Source organism: Enhydra lutris, unplaced genomic scaffold, assembly GCF_002288905.1.
Source record: "Enhydra lutris kenyoni isolate GAN:26980312 unplaced genomic scaffold, ASM228890v2 scaffoldscaffold36, whole genome shotgun sequence".
NCBI classification, from domain to species: Eukaryota; Metazoa; Chordata; class Mammalia; order Carnivora; family Mustelidae; genus Enhydra; species Enhydra lutris.
The window spans coordinates 12,951,756-12,974,724 of NW_019154120.1; the positions used below are offsets into that span (position 1 = coordinate 12,951,756).

The window sequence follows — 22,969 nt, forward strand, 5'->3', positions numbered from 1 at the left end:
TAAGATTTTTTTTTAAGATTTTTATTTATTTATTTGACAGAGATCACAAGCAGGCAGAAAGGCAGGCAGAGAGAGAGGGTGAAGCAGGCTCCCTGTTGAACAGAGAGCCAGATGCTGCCTCAATCCCAGGATGCTGAGATCATGACCTGAGCCGAAGGCAAAGGCTTAACCAACTGAGCCACCCAGGCGCCCCTACCTCATAAGATTTTTAAAGGCAGGGATGTTAATATGACTACACTTTTACACAATAATTATTTTTAATAAAATGTTTATTTTTGAATTTAGATTCACAAAAAAGTTGCAAAGATAATCCAGGGAATTCTGTATACTCCTAACACCTTTTCCCTGGTGCTAACATCTAACATAATCTTTCTACATTTGTTTAAACTAAAAATCCATATATCACCTTTATATAAAGATTTTTCTTCTCTCAATGAGGCATGTGAAATATAAGTAACAATGATAATACAATGACCAAGTAGTTCAAAAACTGTAAGGCATTCGATTGAATAACAGTACTCCTGAAATGTAAATAATAGTCACATTAAGACAAAATGTTAAGTGGTAAAAATAAAATTTGCCATTCTCTCTAGATTTATAAGTATGATAAAACCACTAGAATGCATTACTTCAAGGTTTATTTGCTAATATTCGAATGTGAAAAAGATACAAGCTGCAAACTGGTTTTTATTATAACTGTGTTTCTCCATCTTTATGTACACTTTTCACACCAAAAGTTGTTCTCGTTTAATGAGAGAGATACATTGTCTAGGGGGAGCAGAATCTCCCGTAAAAGAGAATGTTATCGGTTTTGTTGTGCCTGATAAAGAAGAGGAACGGGTGGTTTGCATTAAATTCAATGGAAGGGAGCCTAATTCGAGCGCTCACCACACTCCCAGTGCCAGCTGTAGCCTCTGTACCTTGTTCATTTATTTCTACAAAAGACTTGTGGAAAACATTGGACAGAAATAAGTTTCTCTCCATAGACATTCCTGAGAAATCAGCTCTGTTCTGGTTAAAGGCATCACTCATCCCCATACTGCTCAGGGTTGACTTGAGATTGTAAGTCTCTTCCAGCTTGAACTTGGGGAGCTGCAGCTGAACCTCGTACAACTCCATCATGTCTGCACTGGTCCATTCACTCAGCTTCTCATAGGTGGTGGCCTTTTCCAGCTGCAGGTGTGGAACAAGGAGGAGAGAGTCAGTAATTCCATAAAGAGTGGTTGAGTGAGACCTGGATACTACATAGATGAATTACCGTCCCTCCCATTAACCAGGATAATAAAGCACACACGTTTGGAAATTCTTTGTGTAATGAGATTCTTCACCCTGTTGACCTACAGAATCTTTGTTTTGTAACTGACTAGTTGCCGGGATACAGGAGAATTAGACCTTATTTCAAAATGGTATACTTCTATGCCAGCATGCAAGACATCAACTACACGCAGAAATGGGTCAACATAAATATGCCTTATGTGCTGTCTACACAAAAGTATAAATTTTAGAACAAGTTATGTGCCAGGGTACAAAAGGATATCTGTTATATTAACATGAGAGGCAGTTCTTTGAAAACAATATCTGAGATAAAATAAAATGTCTATATAAACACAACAATATGAAATTAATAACAATAAGCTATGCCCCAAAAAAGAGAAGGAAGAGTAAAGAAAGGAAAATCTCCAAATCTTAAAAATAATGCCTGTTTTTTAGTATAGTTTTTTAGAGTGTTTTTCTCCTCTTTATATTTTAAATTTTAAAATAATAAGTATATATGGATATACATACCCATATGTATATAGGAGAAAAAAGTGTTTTTTTTTTTTCAGATAACATGTTTGTTTCAAGATGCATGTTTTTGCTACTTTGAGAGTTTTCTAGACTCAAGCTGTCAGTGACATACTTGTAGATGGTACACATTAGTAATCTGACAACATATTCAGCTCAGGAGCCTGCACTTTTAGGAAGAAAGGGTTATCTTATAAAGGTGTGATGCTAATAGTTTACTGTACACCCTTGGTCTTACTTTTACCATTCTTTCCAGTTTCACAAATTGTATGATACCATTTGGAAATCTCTTCAAAATTCTAGCAGGGCTATGAAAACTTACAAGTATACAGAATCTGGAACACACAAAAAGTTATGCACAGTGCAAAGAAAGCCAGGCCACTCACTGCATGGGAAACTAGTGTTCAATTTAAACATACAAATTGCTCAGAAACATGGTCTGACCAAAGTTATATCAGGCTTCATAGAAATTTAGCTGATAAACAAATAATACTTGAAGGTAGTACTGATACTTAGTACAGATACAGCCTTTTCCTCCTGAAGACTTTATTTAATTAAAATGGTTTTTTTTTTTCAAGTTTTGGAAGTCAGAGTCTTGTTGAAAAATGTATATCTCAAGCTAGTTTAATGCAAATGATTAAAAAATTAACCTTTCATTAAGTAGGCCCTACCAGAGGGAGAAGAAAGACCTAGACTGAGGTCAGCTCTGTGACTGACAAAGAATATACGTATCTGTTGCTCCTGTGACTGTTCTTTTAGCTACCCGGTGCTAGCGCCTACAGATTACTTAAGCTTTCTGAGGAATAGTGTGACAACTTATAGAATTTTATAAAACTTAAATGATACTGTGAAGGTAAAGTCGTCAAGGCTCAAGGTATGTTGGTTGTCTTCCTCTACAGGAATCAAAGAAACAAACAGGGAGACCATGTCTTGTTTCTCCCCAGAGGGGTAAATGCCAGAACCACCTTCACAGCGGACGGACCGTACCTGATCCAGGCCATCGATATCTTCTGGCAGCAGTATGAGCAGGCTGAGGTCACGGTTTTCATAGTAGAGTTGTAGGCCCATAGCTTGTGGCTTTTCAATGTGAAAAACTTGGAGTTTTTCTTTCATGGACATCATTTGCACTGGTTTGCTTGTACTCTATGGAAAGGAAGTAGCAAAGTCATTGAGAAGGTGTTCCACCAAATCGTTAATTTTGTTTTATCATAATTGGTTTCCAGTAGTCTGAGACACTGGCAAAACTGGTGATTCTCTGCAAAATGCTGAATAAAGTTACACAGACCTTGTTTTCCGAAATAGGTGTTCTACTGGATAACATTATCGATAAGTGATGTGGAAATTGCCTTTTATAACACTATTGTGGCAACCTCTATAAGTCACAGCAAGCTGGATCCTACTGAACACTTAAAAAAGTATCTTATCTCATGCAAACTATGCCAATGTCAATGATTCAGAAATGGCATAAGGTGGATTTCACATGCAAACATTTGAGAAAGTATTTTAGTATCATAAACACTGACATTTACTAGGAGAATAAAAAGACAATAGGCTAGGATATCTGATAAAGAATCAGTATCAAAATTAAAGAACCTTTAAAAACTCAATGGTAATAAAAGAACCCAATTTTTAAAATAGGCAAAAGATATGAACAGATACCTCACTGAAGGAAGACTTACAGCGTATGAAAAGAGGCTCAAGCATACGCCATTAGGGAATTGCAAATTAGAACAATGAGATAGCACTACAGACCTTTTAGCATGGCTGAAAATCCAAAACACTGACGATATCAACTGCTGACAAGGATGTGGAGCAACGGGAACTATGATTCCCTGCCAGCGGGAATACAAAGTGGAAGCCACTTCCAGAGACAGTTTGGCAGGTTCTTACAAAGCTAAACATGGTATTACCGCATGACCCAGCAAGTGTGCTCCTGAGTATTTACCAGAAGAAGTTAAAAACTATGTCCACACAAAATCTTGCACACAGATTATGTATAGCAGCTTTATTCATAATTGCCCAAAATTGGAAACAACCAAGACGTCCTTCAATAGGTGAATTGCAAAACAAACTACAATATGTCCAGATAATGGAAAATTATTCAATAGTAAAGTGAAATGATCTATCAAGCCAGGGAGAGACAGGGAGAAAGCTTAAATCTATTGCCTATTGCTTAGTGGAAGAGGCCAGTCTAAAAAGTCTACATACTATACCATTCCAACTACATGGCCCTCCAGAAAAAGCAAAACTATAGAGACAGTAAAAAGATCAGTGGTTGCTGGGTATTTAGGAGGAGGGATGAATGGGTGGAGTACAGAGCATTTTTAGGACAGTTAAACTATTCCATATGAAAACAGAATGGCAGATACGTGACATTATGCATTAGTCAAAGCCCATAGAACTATACAAGACCAAAAGTGAACCCTAATGTTAACCACAGACTTGAATTAATGAAAATGTATGAATATTGGCTCATTAACTATAACAAAGGCACCACACTAATGCAAAATGTTAATAATAAGGGAAATTATGTGGCTGGTGATATATGGGAATTCTACTTTCCTCTCAATTTTGCTACAAACCTAAAAATGCTCTTTAAAAAAGTGTATTTATAGTAAGGCCAATAGTAATACAAAAACAAAACCCTGCAATTCAGATGTTGTAGACACTTTACTTATCCATTCTATAGGGAGCTGTTAATCACAAAGTCCCACCCGTCTGCTAATGTAGTGGTCATATGATTAGGGTTGTTCATTCAGGATACTTCATGATACAGTGATTTTTCAGGGATGAACACATGAATGGCATAAAACAGAGCCCTCCTTAAGGAAGGAGCATTCTGTTAGAGCTAGCAGAAGGACTATCTACCAGAGTTGTGAAGCTCAAAGTCTGACGATGGGGCAACCAAATTGTCTGGTCATATAGAGAAATTGTATCTTTAGTATTAGAGAATGAAGGTGATAACCAGAGGGAGTAAAGGTGATGGGAGTGAGGGAAGAGAGGGACAGAGAAGTGAGATTATGTCTTGAGACTCCCCGGACCTCTCAGTTCCCCTTAGTTATGTAAATAATGCTAATACAATTCCCATTTTCCTGAAGCTATTTTGGAATGTTATCTTATCACTTGCAACTGAAAATTCCTTGTGGATATACTAAGGCAGGTAACTATCCAGCTCATTTCTGCTTAGCCCATTCAATTACATGTTTGGTCCCTTCCCCATTTTATCCCACTGATTGTCTGAAAGCCACCTACTGCACATACCCGCATGCTTACTGTATTAGGTCCCTGGGAGCACTGGTTATGTGAGAAGACCCACCCCAGGACTAATCAGCTTTAACAAATGTTGGCTAATCAATTCCTTTCCTAGGAATTTAAAATGAGATCTATTAGACTGGTCTCTAAAATGGAGGCAATGTTGTGAGTAGCATGTTATGCCATCGTGGACTGGGAAGAAGAGAAAGTTAGACTTCAGCCTGAGGGAAGAATGATGGGAGAAAAACAGAGTTGCAAAGATAGAGACTGAATCTTGACTACATTTGAATCCTTGTTTCCACTCAAGTTCCAAGGCCCAGACGTATTCTAGCCCTTGGATTCTAGGGGATCTGTCGCCTTATATTAGTCTCCCTTCTTGAGGTAGTGAGTTCCTATCTATCACAAAAATGAGTGTGTTGTATACTAACACAAAGAGAAAACAATGGAAAGCATGAGATTTTAGATGTGTCTTTCTTTTTTTTTTTTAAGATTTTATTTATTTATTTGAGAGACAGATCACAACTAGGCAGAGAAGCAGGCAGAGAGAGAGGGAGAAGCAGGCTCCCTGCTGAGCAGAGACCCCGATGCGGGGCTCGATCCCAGGACTCTGGGATCATGACCTGAGCCAAAGGCAGAGGCTTTAACCCACTGACCCACCCAGGCGCCCCTAAATGTGTCTTTCTTTTACTTATGGCAAGATAAGGGTTTGGTAGAAGAGAGTATTGGTCTAATAGAACAAGAACAGAACTAATAGTGAAGAGTTGGGGGTTACGGTTCTGGTAGATTTTTAACTTAGGCATGGCTCCAGTCACTTTGACAGCTGGGAAATAAATATAATAACTATCTTACCTACTCCACCATAGTCAAAGCAAGAACTAAGTGATAAAATATGTGAATTGTCTCTCTTCAGAGAAGAAACAATGAAAAGAGGAATCCCCAGGCGGGATGGACCTGGCTTTTAGCTCAGGTATCCCTGCCCTGGTAATAGCCAGACTTTCCAGAAACATTTATTCAAAAAGAAGAGTGAATTTCAAATAGAATCTCCTTTAAAATATCATGTAAAAACCATGCTGATTATTAAAAGTTTTCTACCTTGTTTATTCTGAAAGGCTTTTCTGTGGTGTTTTGGACTAAGAACTGATGTTCCCAGATTCCTTTAAAGTAAAGGGCATTCACCAGAACCATTCTGGTTGCAGAATCCACTGCATCATCAGGTAGGAGATTCTGGATTTTTCCTATAAGAACAAAAGGATAGATTACAAATGGTATAGTTACATCCTGGCAATATGCCACACTTATAAAAATGATAATTATGAAATACTACTGACTGATATCTTATATCCACCAATGATCCAAACCAGGAAGTTAGCATTAACAGAATATTACTAACAGGTCCTATTTAAATTTCATCTGCTGTTCCAATAAAACTCTTCTTTTGGATCAGAAATCAATCCAAGATCTCAAGTTGTAGTTATGTCATTTTGTCTTAGCGTCTTTGAATCTGGAATAGTTCCTCATTCCTTCTTTGTCTTTCATGAATTTGACACTTTTGAAAAACTTTGGTAGTGTGTCCCTCAATTCTCAGTTCAGATTTGTCTGATGTTTCCTCAATTGTATCCCACCAGAAAGATATGTTAGGTCCTAAATACCAGTCCCTGTGAATGTGCTCTTATATGGAAATAGGGTCTCTGCAGACCTAATCAAGTTAAGATGGAGGTCATCCTGGATTAGAGTAGCTTTAACCTAATAATGATATCCTTACAAGAGGAGGAAAATTTGGACATAGACACACAGAGAGGACAAGACGATGTGAAAACACAGACACAGGACAGACTTAAAGAAGAAGATTTGTGCCAACAGAGGCAGAGATTGAAGAGTCCACAAGCCAAGGAATGTCAAGGATTGCCCCCAACCACCTGAAGTTGAGGGGAGGCATGGAACAGTGCCTTCCCTAGAGCATTTAAAGGAAGCGTGGCCCTGCTCACATCTTGATTTCAGATTTGAAGCCTCCAGAACTGTGGGAGAATACATTTCTGTTGTTTGAAACCATCCAGTTTGTGGTAATTGGTCATGGCAGCCCTAGGTCACAAACACAACCACAGAAACAATGTTATGTGCTTCTCAATGAATCATACCAGGAAACAGATTGTGTTCTTATTTCCCACTATGGGTGATGTTAACTTTGATGATTTGATTCCCACAGGTTTCTCACTGTAAAATTACGGCTTTTTCCCTTTCTAATTCATAAGTGTCATGTGGGGAGCTACTAGATGACCACATAAATTTCCTCTTTCTCATCAAACTTTTGCCCACCAATTTTAGCATTTGTTGATGATCTTGCCTGAAACAATGATGACTGTGGTGTTTTGCCAAATGGTGATTTTCGATTTCCACTATTCCTTCTACATTTATCAACTGGAATTCTACTATGAGGAAGAACTATCCCATCTCCTCCTTTTATTTAGGTATTCAATAATTTATATCAGTATAGACTCATGGATGTTTGTTTTACCCTATGGGTTATAATTTATTACTATCATTATCTATTTTGTTGCCCAAATTGTCCCACATTTGGCTGTTAGAAACCTCCTCAAGTTGGCTCCTATGTCCATTTGACATGTTCTCAGATATTTTGAGCATTTACCTATATTCTGGTACCACAGTATGTCCTGAAGTTTATCTGGTGCTTTCCATGTCCCAGCCCTAGAATTGGCATTTCTTCTAGGAGCCTTGGTTATGTTGTTTTTTGTTTCTTGTTTTTGTTTTTGTATTTGAAGGATGGGTTTTAGAAATCAAGATGTGGATGTGTGCTATGTTCATTATTCCTGGGGTATCATTGCTCAGCAGAGAAAGCTAGAAAATACATGTATTATACACACATCTGTAAATATTTCCATATCTATCTAATTCTCTGCTTATGTATTATAGTTGAGGAATTCATATTGATATCTCCTATTTCAATCCAGCACCATGGGGTTCACACTCATCTTTGCTTTTCCTTATTTACAATTCCTTTCCCTGTCAGTGAAACACCTGAGCCTTATTATTTCCAATATATTTATTCATTTGCTCAGTCCTAGAATATACATAAAATAGTTTCAGAATGGCTAACCCATTCTCCTATGAAAAGCAAATTTGATAACTAAGGTACAAGATCTGTGTACAGTTCTCTTTTTAAAGCCTTAGAGTACATAGCCAAACTATATTTTTCTAGAACAAATATTTGTTGAAAAGAATAATTCTGAAACAGGAATGCAAACTCAGAAAAGATGCTATTGAAAGACATTTTGAAGAGAAAATACAGATGGAGTAGGTGAAACCACAGCGAGTGCACGCGCGCGCACGCACACACACACACACACACACACCAGAGGACTGCTGAGCAAGGCCAAATGTTATCCAGGAAACTGGAACCTCCAAGGCCATGAGCAGTGGAGCTCAATGGGAAAGGGGGAGTGTTAATAGAATTGAGGGCATTATCCTATTCACAATAATTATTCTTAGCCTTGATTGTCAATTAGAATCACCTGAGGATTTAGACAATACTGATGCCTGAGCCTCCCTCCTAGAGATCTCAATTAATTCATCTGGGGTTGGACTTAGGAATTAGTAAACTTAGTTTCATGTGTCATGAGAACTGAGAGCCACTGGTTTGGAGCCATTTGGTCTAATGGTCTTTAATACCTCCCTGTGTGCCAGTAATGGGTAGCAAATATGTCCGCCTGCAGCTTATTACAATGAGCAAGGACATCCATACCACAGTGAAGTCAGGACTAGTGGGGTTGCTGACCTGCCTTTTTTTGTTTGTTTTTTTTTAATAAGGACTATATATAACCCATGTGCTAAAACTTTCAAAAATAATTAAGAACAACTAAAATTAGGTCTATTTAACTTCTCGATTTCCCTTTATTGTTACAAACAAAAAGTAGGAGGTGCCTGGGTGGCTCAGTGGATTAAAGCCTCCGCCTTCCGCTTAGGTCATGATCCCAGGGTCTTGGGATAGAGCCCCTAATCGGGCTCTCTGCTCAGCAGCTCTCTGCCTGCCTGTCTGCCTACTCGTGATCTCTGTCAAATAAATAAAATCTTAAAAAAAAAAAAGTAGGTATGGAAAACAAGAGGTCAGTGAAATATAATAAAATATAAAATAAAATATAATATAATATAATATAATGAAATCCAGAGCTTGTCTTTCCATTTCCAGTGGTTTGCTGGTAAACTGTCTCTAGGTAGGGGTGGGGGAGAAGGAAACTCTTGATTTGTAGCCCATTTCTGGGGTGTAAATATTCTCGCCATATTGATTTTGAGCTACCAACATGGAAGTCTGGGAAAGCAGGGTTGGGAAGACATGTGCACACGCAACAAATGGGCTCCAAGAGCCTGACTGCGCGTGCGCACACCCCGCCTGCAGAAGTCCTCATCCGACACACATGAGAAGCCCCTGTGCAGCTTTTGAAAAAAGTTTTGGGGTCAGTAACACTTCTAGAGATTCCAGTTGATCTGAGGTATGACTTGGATGTGTCTATTCAGGACAGCCGTCCCTCACCAATGAAACAGACATTTTGGTTTAACAATGAACAATTAAATGATGTCAGAACATTCTAAGTCATTTTAGTATCACCTATCTTATTAAAGACAGTGTATTAAACTTAATTTACAGTTTCTTTGATGATTCACCATGGGGAGGCCGTGTACATCATTTCTTTAATCTTTATTTTTGCACAGAAGTTTTATTTTTTAAAAGCTGTGTTATTTTTAATCAAGTATTCTATCACTCGATAGAGTTGTAGGTGCAAATAGAAAACATATCGAGGACTGAGTTTTGCACAGACTTATCTCAGGTTGGTTGAGATCGAGATGATTTAAGTTGTGCCGCATTATTCTATGGACTCATATGCTTTCAGAGAAACTAACCTCTTGAACCCGCAGCTGTTTTAGGGTATGTAAAATATAATTATTGAAAAAAGGATGTATAAAGTGTAGTCAAATACAACTTAAAAGTAACTGAGCCAAATTTGACCATGATTTTGCAGTACTCTTTAGAGCTAAAGTGCCACCTACTGGCTGGTTCATTGCACACACCCCTGGTAGTTCGAGGTAATGAATGGGAAGGACAATCTTCCAAGATATTCAGGGTAAGTCCTGCTGAGCACAGTTATTAATGTGACACTAGAGTGCCCAGTGTGCCAAGCACATGAGAGATTTTGAGATGACAAACATGTAGACAATAACCTTCTCCAACACCCACTTTCAAGTAGTTTATAGACTATAAAGGAGACAAACCAGAAAAAAAAAATTGCAACATGTAACTGACACTATCAAGACTTTGACTCTGAATGCCGTGTGTGTCCCAGTGGTCCATATGGCTACTTGAAAGAAGCTCTATTTGAAAGCTTAAGGAAAGAAGTGTCTTTCAAGTGTTTCAGATGGAACGTAGTCATGCTGAAGAGTTTCTAGCAACTTTTTCTTAAAGGGTGTGCAGAATTCTGCCTTGATGAAGTCAAAATTCCTTATTTGGTTTTGAATAGCCCTCAAATAACCAATTTGTATTCAGTACATAAAGAGAAAATACAGAAAGATTACAGCTCTCTGTCTCTTTGGAAGATACCACTCTACGAAGTAGAGCCAGCCTTGCCAGCTGGAACAATGAGGTCATAGGATGCAGGAAACAGGGGCTCAATAAAAGATTCTGACCATGCCCTTGGTTAGCTTATTTTGGAGGTCTCTCGTTTTAGAAGTCGTGTGACAACAGAGGATTTTTCAAAGCGTGTCTATCCTATATCTCGACCCTATAATAACTATAATCTGAAGTCTACTTGTTCCTCCATAATTTAAGAAGAGTTATTCAGTTCTTCCTCAAAATCAAAACTTCTGCACTGTCAAATATGGTATCCATGGCTGCTTAAACTTAAATTACTTAAACTGAATTGAAGTAAAAAATTCAGTTCATCAGTAACAGTAGCCACATTTGAACTCATCTATAGTTACGTGTGGATAGAACACGTGACCCTAGCACACTGGGTAGGGCAGACTTATGGCACATTTCTGTCAACACAGGACGATCTCCCAGGAGGCTGTGTGACCTAGACAGTTGGGTCTGGTCATGTTCCTTAAGGGAGGCAGTCTATGCTGGGGAAGCAGGGCAAGGATGGGAAGAAGCCAGCTTCCGCAACACGAGACCATGGTTCTCCTCTCGGCTCTGAAAAGCTTTGCTCTTGTGTAAAGATGGCAGATTAACTGCTCTTAGCCTTCCTATCTGTAGAGCTCCCCTTCTTTTCCAGAAAACATGACAGACACTGGGTTAAGAATCTGAGACCTCAGGGTTAGTTCAGCCCCAGATTATTCTTACAGTCACATCTGCCATGTTGAATTTGTGTTGGATGTTACAGGCTTTTGCCTGTGCAGTCCCATTTGGTCGGCCTGTCGACTGAATCCATACAAGTGCTCAGTAAATGCGAGCTGGTCTATCATTCTAAAAACAGGCTTGCTTTTGAATGAACCCAAGTGAGGTATAAGTTAAGTACAATGGTCACTCTTGCCTCACCATGGCTTTTGAGTCACTATTCAATGAAAAAGAAACTGAGAATTAAGGGCTGCCAACTTCCTCAGGGCATTTCAGTAAATGTTAATGTTCTGAACAATGACAGTTAGCAGGCCTGCTGTGTGTTAGTGATTCGAAGCTGAAACTCACATCAAGCAGCATCATTGTACTTGGGCCCTTGAGTCTAGCAGGGGAGGCTTCAGTGGTTAACTTCAATAATAGTGCGGTACCTGTCAAAGTGAGCTTTCACACCGAGTGCTGTGTAAGCAAAGAGGGAGACATAAACGAACTATTGGGACTTCATCAAGATAAGAAGCTTCTGCACCATGAAGGAAACAATCAACAACTAAAAGGCAGCCTATGGAATGGGAGAAGATATTTGCAAATAACATATCTGATAAAGTGACATATCTGATAAAGGGTCAGTATCCAAAATAAATAAAACCTTATAAAGCTCAACATCCCAAAAATGAATAATCCAGTTAAGAAATGGGCAGAAGCCATGAATAGACATTTTTCCAAAGAAGGCATCCAGAAGGCCAACAGACACATGAGAAGATGCTCCACATCACAGATCATCAGGGAAATAGAAATCAAAACTACCATGAGGTATGGCCTCACAGCTATCTGAATGGCTAAAATCAACAACACAAGAAACAACAGATGTTGTTGAGGATGTGGAGAAAGGAGAATGTGTGAGAAAGGGGAATCCTCTTGTATTGTTGGTGGGAATGCAAGCTGGTGCAGCCACTCTGGAAAATAGTTTGGAGTTTCCTCAAAAATTTAAAAGTAGAGCTACCCTACCACCCACCAATTTGTGCCACTAGATATTTACCCAAAGGTACAAAAATACAAATTCAAAGGGAGACATGCACCCCCATGTTTATAGCGGCATGATCAACAATAGCCAAGCTATGGAAACAGCCTAAGTGTCCATTGACTGATAAAGGGATAAAAAGGATAGACACATAGACACACACAATGGACTATTACTCCATCATAAAAAAATAATGAAATCTTGCCATTTGCAATGATGTGATGGAACTAGAGAGTATAATGCTAAGTGAAGTAAGTCAGTCAGAAAAAGACAAATAGCATATAATTTCACTCATGTGGAATTTAAGAACAAAACAAATGATCATAGGGAGAAAAGAGAGAAGAGAGAGGCAAGCCAAGAAACAGACTCTTAACTACAGAGAACGAAGTCAGGGTTACCAGAGGGGAGGTGGATGGGGACTGGGATTAAAGGGGTCATTTGTGATGATCACTAAATTTTAGTGTTGAATCACTAAATTTTCACCGGAAACTAATATTACATTATATGTTACCTGGAATTTAAATAAAAAATTTGAAAATTAAAATTAAAATATTAAAAAAGAAATAGAACACCCAACTTTTAAGTGCATGTGTAGCTACCCAGCTACAAACTACATCTTAAAGATGGTTACTACAGCAAGTCTAGGTGACCAACTATCCTGGTTTGCCCGGGACTGAGAGGTCTTCAGGTGTTAAATCCAGGAAAGTCCCAAGAAAATCAGGACAGGTGGGTCCCCAGAGCCTAAACGGGGGACCATGTAAAACTCAGCCATGTAGCTGAGTTTAAGATACAGGTGCAACTGATGTATGAAACCTTTGGGTTTGTATTCAAATAATCCTCCTTAAAAGCAAAGAGGATTTCTTTTCACCATTTCCTGGTGACTTTACCATGACAAATGCAAGAATCATCTTAGACTGAAATACGAAAGCCATGTTTTGAGGATGGTGGAGCTAACCCACCAGTCTGGGTCTCTGCATTGCCTCTGCAAAGAGAATGCTTATCTGCCTTTTGACTATTATATAAAAGAAAAATAAATGTCTGCCTTATCATGAAGCCACTGTATTCCAGGTCTCTCCGCTACAGCAGCTTAGCCCCCTACAGTAATACATGACCTCATTTTGAAAATTACTTAAGATTATATAACACATTTAATGCCACAATTTCATTATTAATTGCTAGCTATTTTTCCTCAGAAATCACAAATGTTGCAGTATTTTGACTTTCCTCTTTGCACTTTTCTGCTTTTTTGCCCCTGGGCTCCTGTTTGGAATTATTGGGATACAAGAATTTTCTTGTCCTCTTAGTAAAGTGGGTATCTTGACTTAGATGTTTTAGATAAGACTTGCTGGGAAAGCTAGGAATCTGAAAATCATGGGCATGGATAGAAAGAAATGTTCTGCATATTTAGAATGTATCCACTGTTCTCGTCCAGAAATACACATACTTACAAAGCAAATCCAAAAAAATACAAAAATGCTTGGAGAAGATACTCTGCCAAACATCTTGGTGAAAACTTACCTTCAGTCTGACTTTCAACCCAAGAGTTGATCTCCTTTCGAATTTGTCCAGAAGCTCCCACAAAATTAACAGACTGTGGTTCTGCACCAAAGTATGTTTTCATGTCTTTTAGATATCTCTGGAAGATAGAAGTAAAATCTTCTTTTGCAGAGTTTGTCTAAAACCGAGACATCAAGGCTATCAATGGATCATTGCAAACCCCCACCCCATTGCCCCCTCTGTCTTTCCATACTTCCATTTTGGTCGAAAACTAAACACTCCCCTCTTTAAAGTTAGCTGGGCACAGACTAGCCATGCAGAAGTCCAGGTGTGGAGGAAGGTCTGCCTCCCAGTTCTGGGGCTCCCACAACCTCCTTATTTTTTTTTTTTAAAGTAGGCTCTACACCCAGCGTGGAGCCCACCATGGGACTTGAACTCACAACCCTCAGACCAAGACTCGGATGCTTAACGGACTGAGTGACCCAAGCACCTCTACCCTCTCCTGTGTTTATCCATGCCTGTGAAATGAGGCTGGTATGAAAAGGGAGAGAACTCCAGGAACCCCAGGATTGTCTCCAGTGATGAAGACCCGTTGCAGTTGCACTTTGCTTTCTCTAGCAGAGCCAGAACCAAAGTGAAGCATGTGGGTCCGGCAGCCCCCTGCTATGAACACTAAGCACCAGAAACCTGTGGAGGGCCCCCGAGGAGAGCTATACGCTGCTCTGAAAATGGATTGCAAAGTGTGGCCAAAGGTTCAGCAGGCTGTCTGAGAGAAGAAAGCTGGCTTAGTCCTCTGGACCTTTGATGTCCCCCCTGGTGGCAGTCATCGGAAGTGGGCTTATGAGGGCACCTGCCATCCTCAGGAGCCCTGTCATACTCCTTCAGTGTATTACTTGGTAGAGGAATTGTGTTCAGCAAAAAATGCTGAGGTAATTCAGCCTCCAGGCAGTGGTTTGAAGATTAGGAAGTCTAAACTATGTAGAAATTATGATCCAGTAAAAAAGGAAGGCTTAAAGTGTCACAAGGCACCATTCTCTGGGTTGACTCATAGGTTCTACTCAACCTCTCTGAGCACATCCAGGGCTTGTGGACATTATAAAAGATGTCTCATTTTGTATATCTGTGTCCTTCTCATCTCTAAGTGCCCACCCCATTCAGATACCTCCTACTTCCGGACCAAAGCAGAATGCACAGGACTACCAATACCAGAAGTGTCTCTAAGGCCTAGTTTGGATGCTTTTCTGCCTTTAGTCATAACCAAGCCCAAGTGCTGACCTCCCTGAATTCACTGGCTATGCGCAGGGACAGCCCTGCTTGATATCACAAGATAGCTTTAATTTTCTATTGCTGTCCCTCTACCCTACCCAAGTTCCTTGCCCTTTGCCCACTGGGCACCTGGGTCCTCCTACTCTCTTATGTGTTGAGATGTGATGCTCTAATGGGAAATTCATTGCTTGGCTTGGTTCAGGGTGGCTCACTGTGGGAAGCCCTTGAATCTGAATTGAGGACGAAAGCATGGTCTGCACTGTGGGGTCTCAACCACCTGAGAAGGGGAGAAAGTGATATTATTCCATGTCGAGAGTCTTTCCTAAAGTCTCTAAAGTCATGCTGTGAAATGACCCATCTGATCCCCGAGTCAGCTTTGCTCAACTACAAGCTCCTAGTCCAGCCATGCTCCCAGGACCAGCTCTGCCCTCTGCTCCTGCACATCGGCCCTACTGGGTTACCCTGCATCTCCTGCCCCATTCTCCATGAAACAAATGCTAACCCGGAGATGACACAAACCACATCTCTTACCCATTCACCGGCTGAGGTGGACCCCTTTATTCTGAGCATATAGTCTGGCTTGAGACCCACTGTTGATTTCCTTTACACCTAGACACTTATTGGTGCTCTAAATGATTGTTTCACAGAAGTGCTGACCCCATACATGAACATCGTCCCTGGGATCTCTAAAGAAATGTACGAAAAGTTTCCTGATTGGTCTCACATACCTCTTTCTTTCCCATCAGCTTTAAAAGACACATTTGCACTTACAGTTTGAAATGGGTAGGTTTTCTCTCCATATAGCCTGTTGGCTGTTTTAAGTATGTAAGCCTTGCTGGGATTGCTGATTTCTGAGATAAGGGTCTGGAAGTGAGAGTGTATATCTTCAACCTTGCCCAAACCGAATTCCTTTAAAAGAAAAGGGATTAGTCAAACAGTCAAATAAAAACACTGAACAAGAATTAGGTCTATATGAACAACCTCTATCTCAATGAAATGAGTTGGTGTCCTGCAAACAAAAACTCAGATCAGTTGCATGGTAGACAAAAAACATTTTCTTTAATGTTAGCAGTGCAAGAATTTACAAGTTGTTAGGGTATTGTTTTCTTCACATTTAGTTTATAAAGGCAAGAACAAGTTTGAAGGCGGGGCAGCTTTGAAGTGGAAGGAAAAGATGGAAAGAGAGAGAGGGAAAGAATACGACCCTTCCAAAAAGTGTACACGTTTCTGTATTTTTCTATAGTTTGATGATATTTTTCTAAAAGAAGTTCCTTTTAATTATCAAATGCATGTTAAAAATAAGACATACCATTTTTCTTTTCTTCTCACTTTCAGGACAAGTTTTGATGTCCTGATTTCTGCTAAACTGAAGAACCTGTCATTTCAATAAAAAGGAAATAGGTGAACACAATTTGTGAAGATGTAATCATCTGAAATTCTCCTCAGCAAATACAAGTCAGTCATTCCCATCACCACAGAACATATAATTAATTACCGGGGGGGGGCTCTGATTTCACTTAAATAATGTGTTACTAGATGGATGGGGAAGTCAACAGCAGCTTTTAAATAAATTTTTAAGCTGCTGTTAAGTAGCTACTCTCTTTATTCTTATACTCTTTATAGGACATTTGAGATGATGTTGGGAAATCGTTAGAGGTAAAAATCTCTTGTATTCCATGTTTTGTTTTGTTTTTATATACGGTTGTTTTGAAAACTAGGTGTTCATTTGAAAGCATCATTTAGACGATTTAAGCATAAGCCACTATTGCTTCAATTATCTAGAAAATTCAGGGATTTTAGTTGCTTATTCTAGTTAAGTGTTTCAGGTCTCATTGTCTGCCTCACCTGACAGTTATAGACACATTCTTTGTGCTCAGCCCAGCATTTCATTTGGAAGTTAACAAAAAGGAAGTGGACATGCTTGCTTCCCCCTGAACTGTGCAACAGTAGAAAACAAGGTGATAATTCCATCTCCCATAGCCTGAACCCAGCTCACAATGAGGAATAAAATCTAGTTTACCAAAGCTTGTGCTGATTGACACCCAGTGACAAACAGGGATACACGAGCCACTCAGTCTCAGTCGCAAACCATTGCCATTGATACGTCAGTAGCATTTAAATAAAGCAAGGACAAGAAACACACAGAAATATATTCACATGAAATGGACCCCAGTTGGAATCCATCTAAGATTGTCGATCACATTAACTGTTAAGCCTTTTAATATTTAACCAGTTATTATCCAGGGTTAAGCCAGGATTTTGTTTTCATTTTTGAAACACACAATATCTTGTGAACTAAAAGAATAAGGGGGATATCCTAGGCCCAAGCTGACAGAAGATAAATTCTGCCTATTTCATCTAGAATTACTGTCTGTGCTGTTTTCTGTATTTGACTCAAAGGGCACCACCTGGAGTGGAAATTCTGTCACTTAACCTTTTGATTATTGCAAGATTTAGGGCTGGATTTCCTCTTTTCTATTTCTATCTTAAAACACACACACATATATTTGTACATTTGCACACAAGCACACATATACACATGACTTTTTAAACTATAATTTTGCTATCTATGGCTCTATTTGTGAAATGCATGCGTGTGTCTATACATGCAGACACAATGCTTTGAAGATGTTTACAGCAAATCAATAATTGCTTAAACAATACTATTGCTTTGTTATTTTAATGCTCTCAGTGGGTTCTTTACATTCATGCAGCCAACCAGGGATTGGACATGGAAACAACCAAACAAAGCACAAAGAACTGGATTCATTTGATTTTTCTATCTGCGTCTTCAAGAAAATCCTTCTGAGATTGGAAAGACAATGACTATGATACCACTCATATGTGGAATTTAAGAAGCAAAACAAGTGAACAAAGACAAAAGAGACAAAGGAAAAGCCAGACTTGACTAGAGAGAACAAAGAGAGGGTTTCCAGAGGGGAAGTGGTATGGGGATGAGGGAAATAGATGAAGGGGATTAAGAGCTCGCTTGTCCTGATGAGCACTGAGTAAAGTACAGAACTGGTGAATCACTATAGTGTACACCTGAAACTAACATAATATCGTATGTTAACCTCACTGAAATTAAAATTTAAAAAGAAAATAAAGTATGGGCCATTACTTCCTGAAATATATCGATAATCAAAATAAAATTGGTTTTGGTGCTGAACCAAACTTGATAACCTTATTGTCTCTCCGCTTGATCTTGCTAGGGAACATGGGCTCTTACGTGGTTTTTTAAGCAGCAATTTTCTTTCTCTTTTTTTTTTTAAGATTTTATTTATTTATTTGACAGACAGAGATCACAAGCAGGCAGAGAGGCAGGCAGAGAGAGAAAGGGGGAAGCAGGCTCCCTGCTGAGCAGAGAGCCCAATGCAGGGCTCCATCCCAGGATGCTAAGATCATGAACTGAGCCAAAGGCAGAGGCTTAACCCACTAAGCCACCCAGGTGCCCCTTAAGCAGCAATTTTCTAGTTGGTTCTCTTCCCCAGAATTCTTTTTATGGCCTAAAACAATGTTGAAGTGTATCTTTTGTCTTGTAGGATATGGCTGTAAAATGTAAGCTATGTGGACTTTAGAAAGCAAATGATGGTAACAGTTAAAAAGAAGGCTCTGTTTTAAGGCTGCAGAGGATGCTTGACCTCTCCTGCTTACCTGAGCCATCTGTGCTGCCGTGGTACCTCCAGTGCCCAAATACACCATGGCCAACGAGGTCGAGATGCCCCAGGGAGAAAAGAAAATATTTTTGCCCTCAGCCAATTCAGCCAGCTTTTTGCTGAAGTCTAGGGCGAATTGGTTGATTGATTTGGTTAGAGAGTCCATTGGGAAAACCTAAGAAAAATAAAGCAGAGATGGAAAACCTGTTAATAATCCTTTCCACTTATTTCACTTTTGGCTGACACAACTATCTTCTTTAATCACCCCTTCTTGAAGTGACAAAAATATATATTATCTAATCCAAATTTATATCATATATGTAGTGTATACATTTCCATCCATTTTATATGCATCTATTTCCATTCATCCTTATATGTGTACCTATTCATAACAGCCGAAAGGACTGTGGAAAATCCCTTACGAATATTAGTAGTTTACATATTAGAAAACTGAAGTCTAGAGAGTTTGAGGGAATGCTCAAGTTGTAGTGCTAAGGTGCAGCAGAGGACAATTGGGTGCTGGTCAGTTGGCAGCTCCCTGTCGAGAAAACCATAATAAAAACGGTGCCATCAGCCCTGTGCTGCTTCTCAATGCACCACATGACTGCTGAATTTACACAGTAAATAAGAAATTGCTAGTCATTTTTTTCAAGAAACTTTATGGTTTTTCTCACTTATCACCAATATTTTTATACTTTTTAACCTTATCTGTTCATTCTTTTTTAAGATTTTATTTATTTATTTATTTGACAGAGAGCGAGACAGAGAGAGAGAGGGTACACAAGCAGGGGGAGTGGGAGAGGGAGAAGCAGGCTTCCCGCTGAGCAGGGAGTCTGATGTGGACCTCGACCCCAGGACCCCAGGATCTTGACCTGAGCCGAAGGCAGCCACTTAACGACTGAGCCACCAGGCGCCCTTATCTGTTCATTCTTGCCTTTATCTATGATATTCTTCATTCCTAGAATTTTTTTTTTCCTAGAATATTTTGATCCTTCTTTACTTTATTGAAATCCAGTTCTGTTCCAGTTTCTTTCTTTCTTAAGAAACTTTTCCTGATCTCTCGTGTGCAGAGGAGTTAAGTCCCACAACATCACTTTTGCCCCTTATTGATATTTATCCCACTGATAGCTCTGTCTTCATACGCTTGTAGCTTTCCAACTCCAGGGTAAGTTCCTTAAGAGTAAAATTTTCTGTATCTCCAACAACACCTCGCTCAGGACTTTACACAAAATGGATGTTTATAAATATTTATTACTTCTTTACAATGTTCATTATTTGGGCTCCAGCCACCATTGTCTATTCACTTAAACCTGAAACCATACACAGTTTAGCGGGAAATGCTCATAGAGAAGTAGGGAAGTCATGGCTCTTTGCCCTTATTCTCCCTCACTTGGGACCCTCTGAAAATGATCTTCATGAACAAAAAGAACTCAGTTTTACTCATTAAAAAAAATTATATTCAACCTCTAAATTTCACCCCTAATTACCCAACATTTCCAGTCTTTTAAGACTTGGGTTCTATCAAAGAAACAACTACTTCAATCTGATGTCATTTTCTAGCCAAATAATCTCTCAAACTGGTTAAGTGATTAAAAATAAGTCAACTTCCTAGACCTAGAATTTCCCATTAGTGCCAATGTTGTGTAGAACTTCAACTTATACTGGCATCACCTGGCCCTCAGGACCTTAGAAGGGTCAAGAGTCTCTGAATCAAGGGAGAGGCATAGGTAGGCCAAGTTTTGGTTTCATCATAAACTGGATTAACAGTGATCCTGCTGAAATCCCTCCTAACCATAAGCTTACACTTAGTCAAAGAAATTCCCCCTATAAGTCCTGCTTCAGTTCTAGCCCATGTCTATTGCTGAAGGTGATGAAAATTCTAGGCTAATATCACTTGACTAAAGAAAAACAACTCTAGTTTTGTAATAAGTCTACACCTCACAAAATGTTCAAAACTTACCATTATGTAGTTTTTCTTGATAGATCCAGGGCCATCTTGGAAATAACCTCCTTAATCTCTTTACAGCTGTATTCATTCAAATGATGCTTTGTTTACCACATATATATTAAGCTAATCTCTTTAGAATTCATGAAATACATTCATATGGAAAACGTTTGTCTCCTTAAAACTATACTAACCATGAAGGGAGGAGAAAATAATATCTTAGGGCCTGAGATTTTTATCTTTCTACCTAAAGTTTATGGTTATTCTAGAGTTTGACTACTTGTAACAAATTCCTGAAAACAATAATTTTATTTAATGAAAGAGTTAATTATTTGTGGAAGTTAATATCCAGTTATCTTCAGCTTCATTAATTCTCTTGTTAATATCATAATTAATACATGAGGTATTGCCCAAAACATAAAAAAACAATTCCTGCCTTTTTTTTTTTTTTTTACAAAAAATTTATAGAAGTGTTAAGCCATTGGTAAAATTTAACCCAAGAGTGAAAAGTGCTCTCTGAAGGATGCAGAATTTTAGGATGATGTTTTACAGGAAATAATTTATCCATACAAAGGTTAGACAATGATTTTTTTCAGAGAAGATTAAAAATGTCTAGATCGGAAGACTACTATGCCATTTTCAGAATAAATTATTCTTTGCAGTTTACAGAAGTTTTAGATGTGTCAGTTTAGATCTTTATCTATATATATAAAAATATATACATGGTTTAATATATACAAATATATACACGTAAAATATGTACAAAGCCCTCTCAAGGGCTTAGGGGAAAAACTGAAGAACTATGAAAGTAATAAAAGGATAGTGTCATTCATCAAAATGTTGAATCATAGATACCCATAGTCCCAAGGAAACTTGGAGTCCCCTCTAGTACAATTGTCTTGTTTTATCTACTAGGAAACTAAGGTCCAGAGAATTTAAATGTGCTGTCCAATGTGCACAGACAGCTAAGAGTGAAGTTATCACTGTAATCCCATTCTCTGGACTCTGAATACAATCTCCTTTGTCATTGTATCTCATTGCCTTCAAGATTTTAATAGAAAAAAGGAGGGATTGGGGGAGGAAGAAAGGTGAACAGGAGGAGGAAGAAAGGAGGGAAGATGGTACAGAGGATGAGGAAGCAGGAAAGATCCTCACTTCATTTTATACAAAAGGATACCCAAAGCTCCTTGACTTTTGATGATACTAATGATAGTGCCTACTTCTTGGAGCTATGCTTACCAGAGGATGACATCTCCCCTCAGCACTTCTATCTCTACCCAAAGCCATATTCTGAGGGAAGCAATAGTTTGGGATGTTTTACAATGAGCATATAGTAGAAGGTTGAGGCTTAGGCTATTCCATGGAAGAGAAGAAAGCTAACAGCCCATGGAGTGGTGGCCTGGATGGGATGTTAGGTGGAGATAGGGAAAGAGAGCCAAACCATTAATTCCATGCATAAATGATGTGGATCAAATTCATATCACCAAGCTCGCTCTTCCAAAGGGTTAGAAGGGGTTGGCCTCAATTATTCTGAGAATGCTCTATTTCTCTTTGCCTATGTTGACCGATACAGAGGTGGTCAATCTAGAGAAGTGACTGGAGGAGATTCCATTCACGGTTTCAAAGTTTCTGGTAAAACCATTTCTCTAACTCCTTTTAAATAAATGCTGTCTCTCCCTCTTTGCCCTCTTTCCCACACAAGCTTTGAATGAGCTCAGGGTTAAATCTGTCTGATTTGTACAGAATTCTTGGGGAGATGAAGCTTTACCTATTATTTCTGTTTTTGAGAGCTCTTGATCATTTGTTACTCTGCTAGACATTTCAATATAGAAAGAAAACATAAATAAACATTTTTTAAAAATATTTATTTGACAGAGAGATCACAAGTAGGCAGAGAGGCAGGCAGAGAGGCAGGCAGAGAGAGAGGGGAAAGCGGGCTTCTCGCTGAGCAGAGAGCCCGATGTGGGGCTCGATCCCAGGACCCTGAGATCATAACCCTGGCCGAAGGCAGAGGCTTAACCCACTGAGCCACCCAGGTGCCCCATAAATAAACATTTTTAAATAAAGAAATGTTTACAATACCTTGTTTTCTTCTGCTGGAGCAGAATTGGCAACTGGTTCCTTTAATAAGAGATTGTGGTGAGTTAAGTAACTTTTAACTGTAGAAATCATCTTTAAAAATTCTAGCACCTCCCTTTTCTTGGCCCCACCCT

The 22,969-nt window shown here is 39.0% G+C and overlaps 1 protein-coding gene across 1 annotated transcript; it reads right to left on the reverse strand.

Moving 5' to 3' along the window:
* Nucleotides 1–254: 254 nt before the first annotated feature.
* Nucleotides 255–22,934, reverse strand: LOC111154268 (serpin family B member 10). Its single transcript, XM_022513777.1, has 8 exons — nt 22,839–22,934; nt 18,810–18,986; nt 16,465–16,530; nt 15,927–16,064; nt 13,911–14,028; nt 6,130–6,272; nt 2,773–2,928; nt 255–1,173 (listed from the first exon to the last, which is right to left on the reverse strand). The coding sequence occupies exons 1-8, from the start codon at nt 22,926–22,928 to the stop codon at nt 769–771; spliced, it is 1,293 nt and encodes a 430-aa protein (XP_022369485.1). The 5' UTR covers nt 22,929–22,934; the 3' UTR covers nt 255–768.
* Between the last annotated feature and the right edge of the window lie 35 nt (nt 22,935–22,969).

Excerpts from the sequence above, each read along its gene's own strand:
- LOC111154268 (XM_022513777.1), bottom strand. The coding sequence starts at position 22,928 with ATGATTTCTACAGTTAAAAGTTACTTAACTCACCACAATCTCTTATTA. Across the intron at positions 18,987-22,838 it reads CTCCAGCAGAAGAAAACAAG|GTTTTCCCAATGGACTCTCT; the intron begins GTATTGTAAACA and ends TATTTTTCTTAG. Across the intron at positions 14,029-15,926 it reads AAACCTACCCATTTCAAACT|AGATATCTAAAAGACATGAA; the intron begins GTAAGTGCAAAT and ends TCTATCTTCCAG.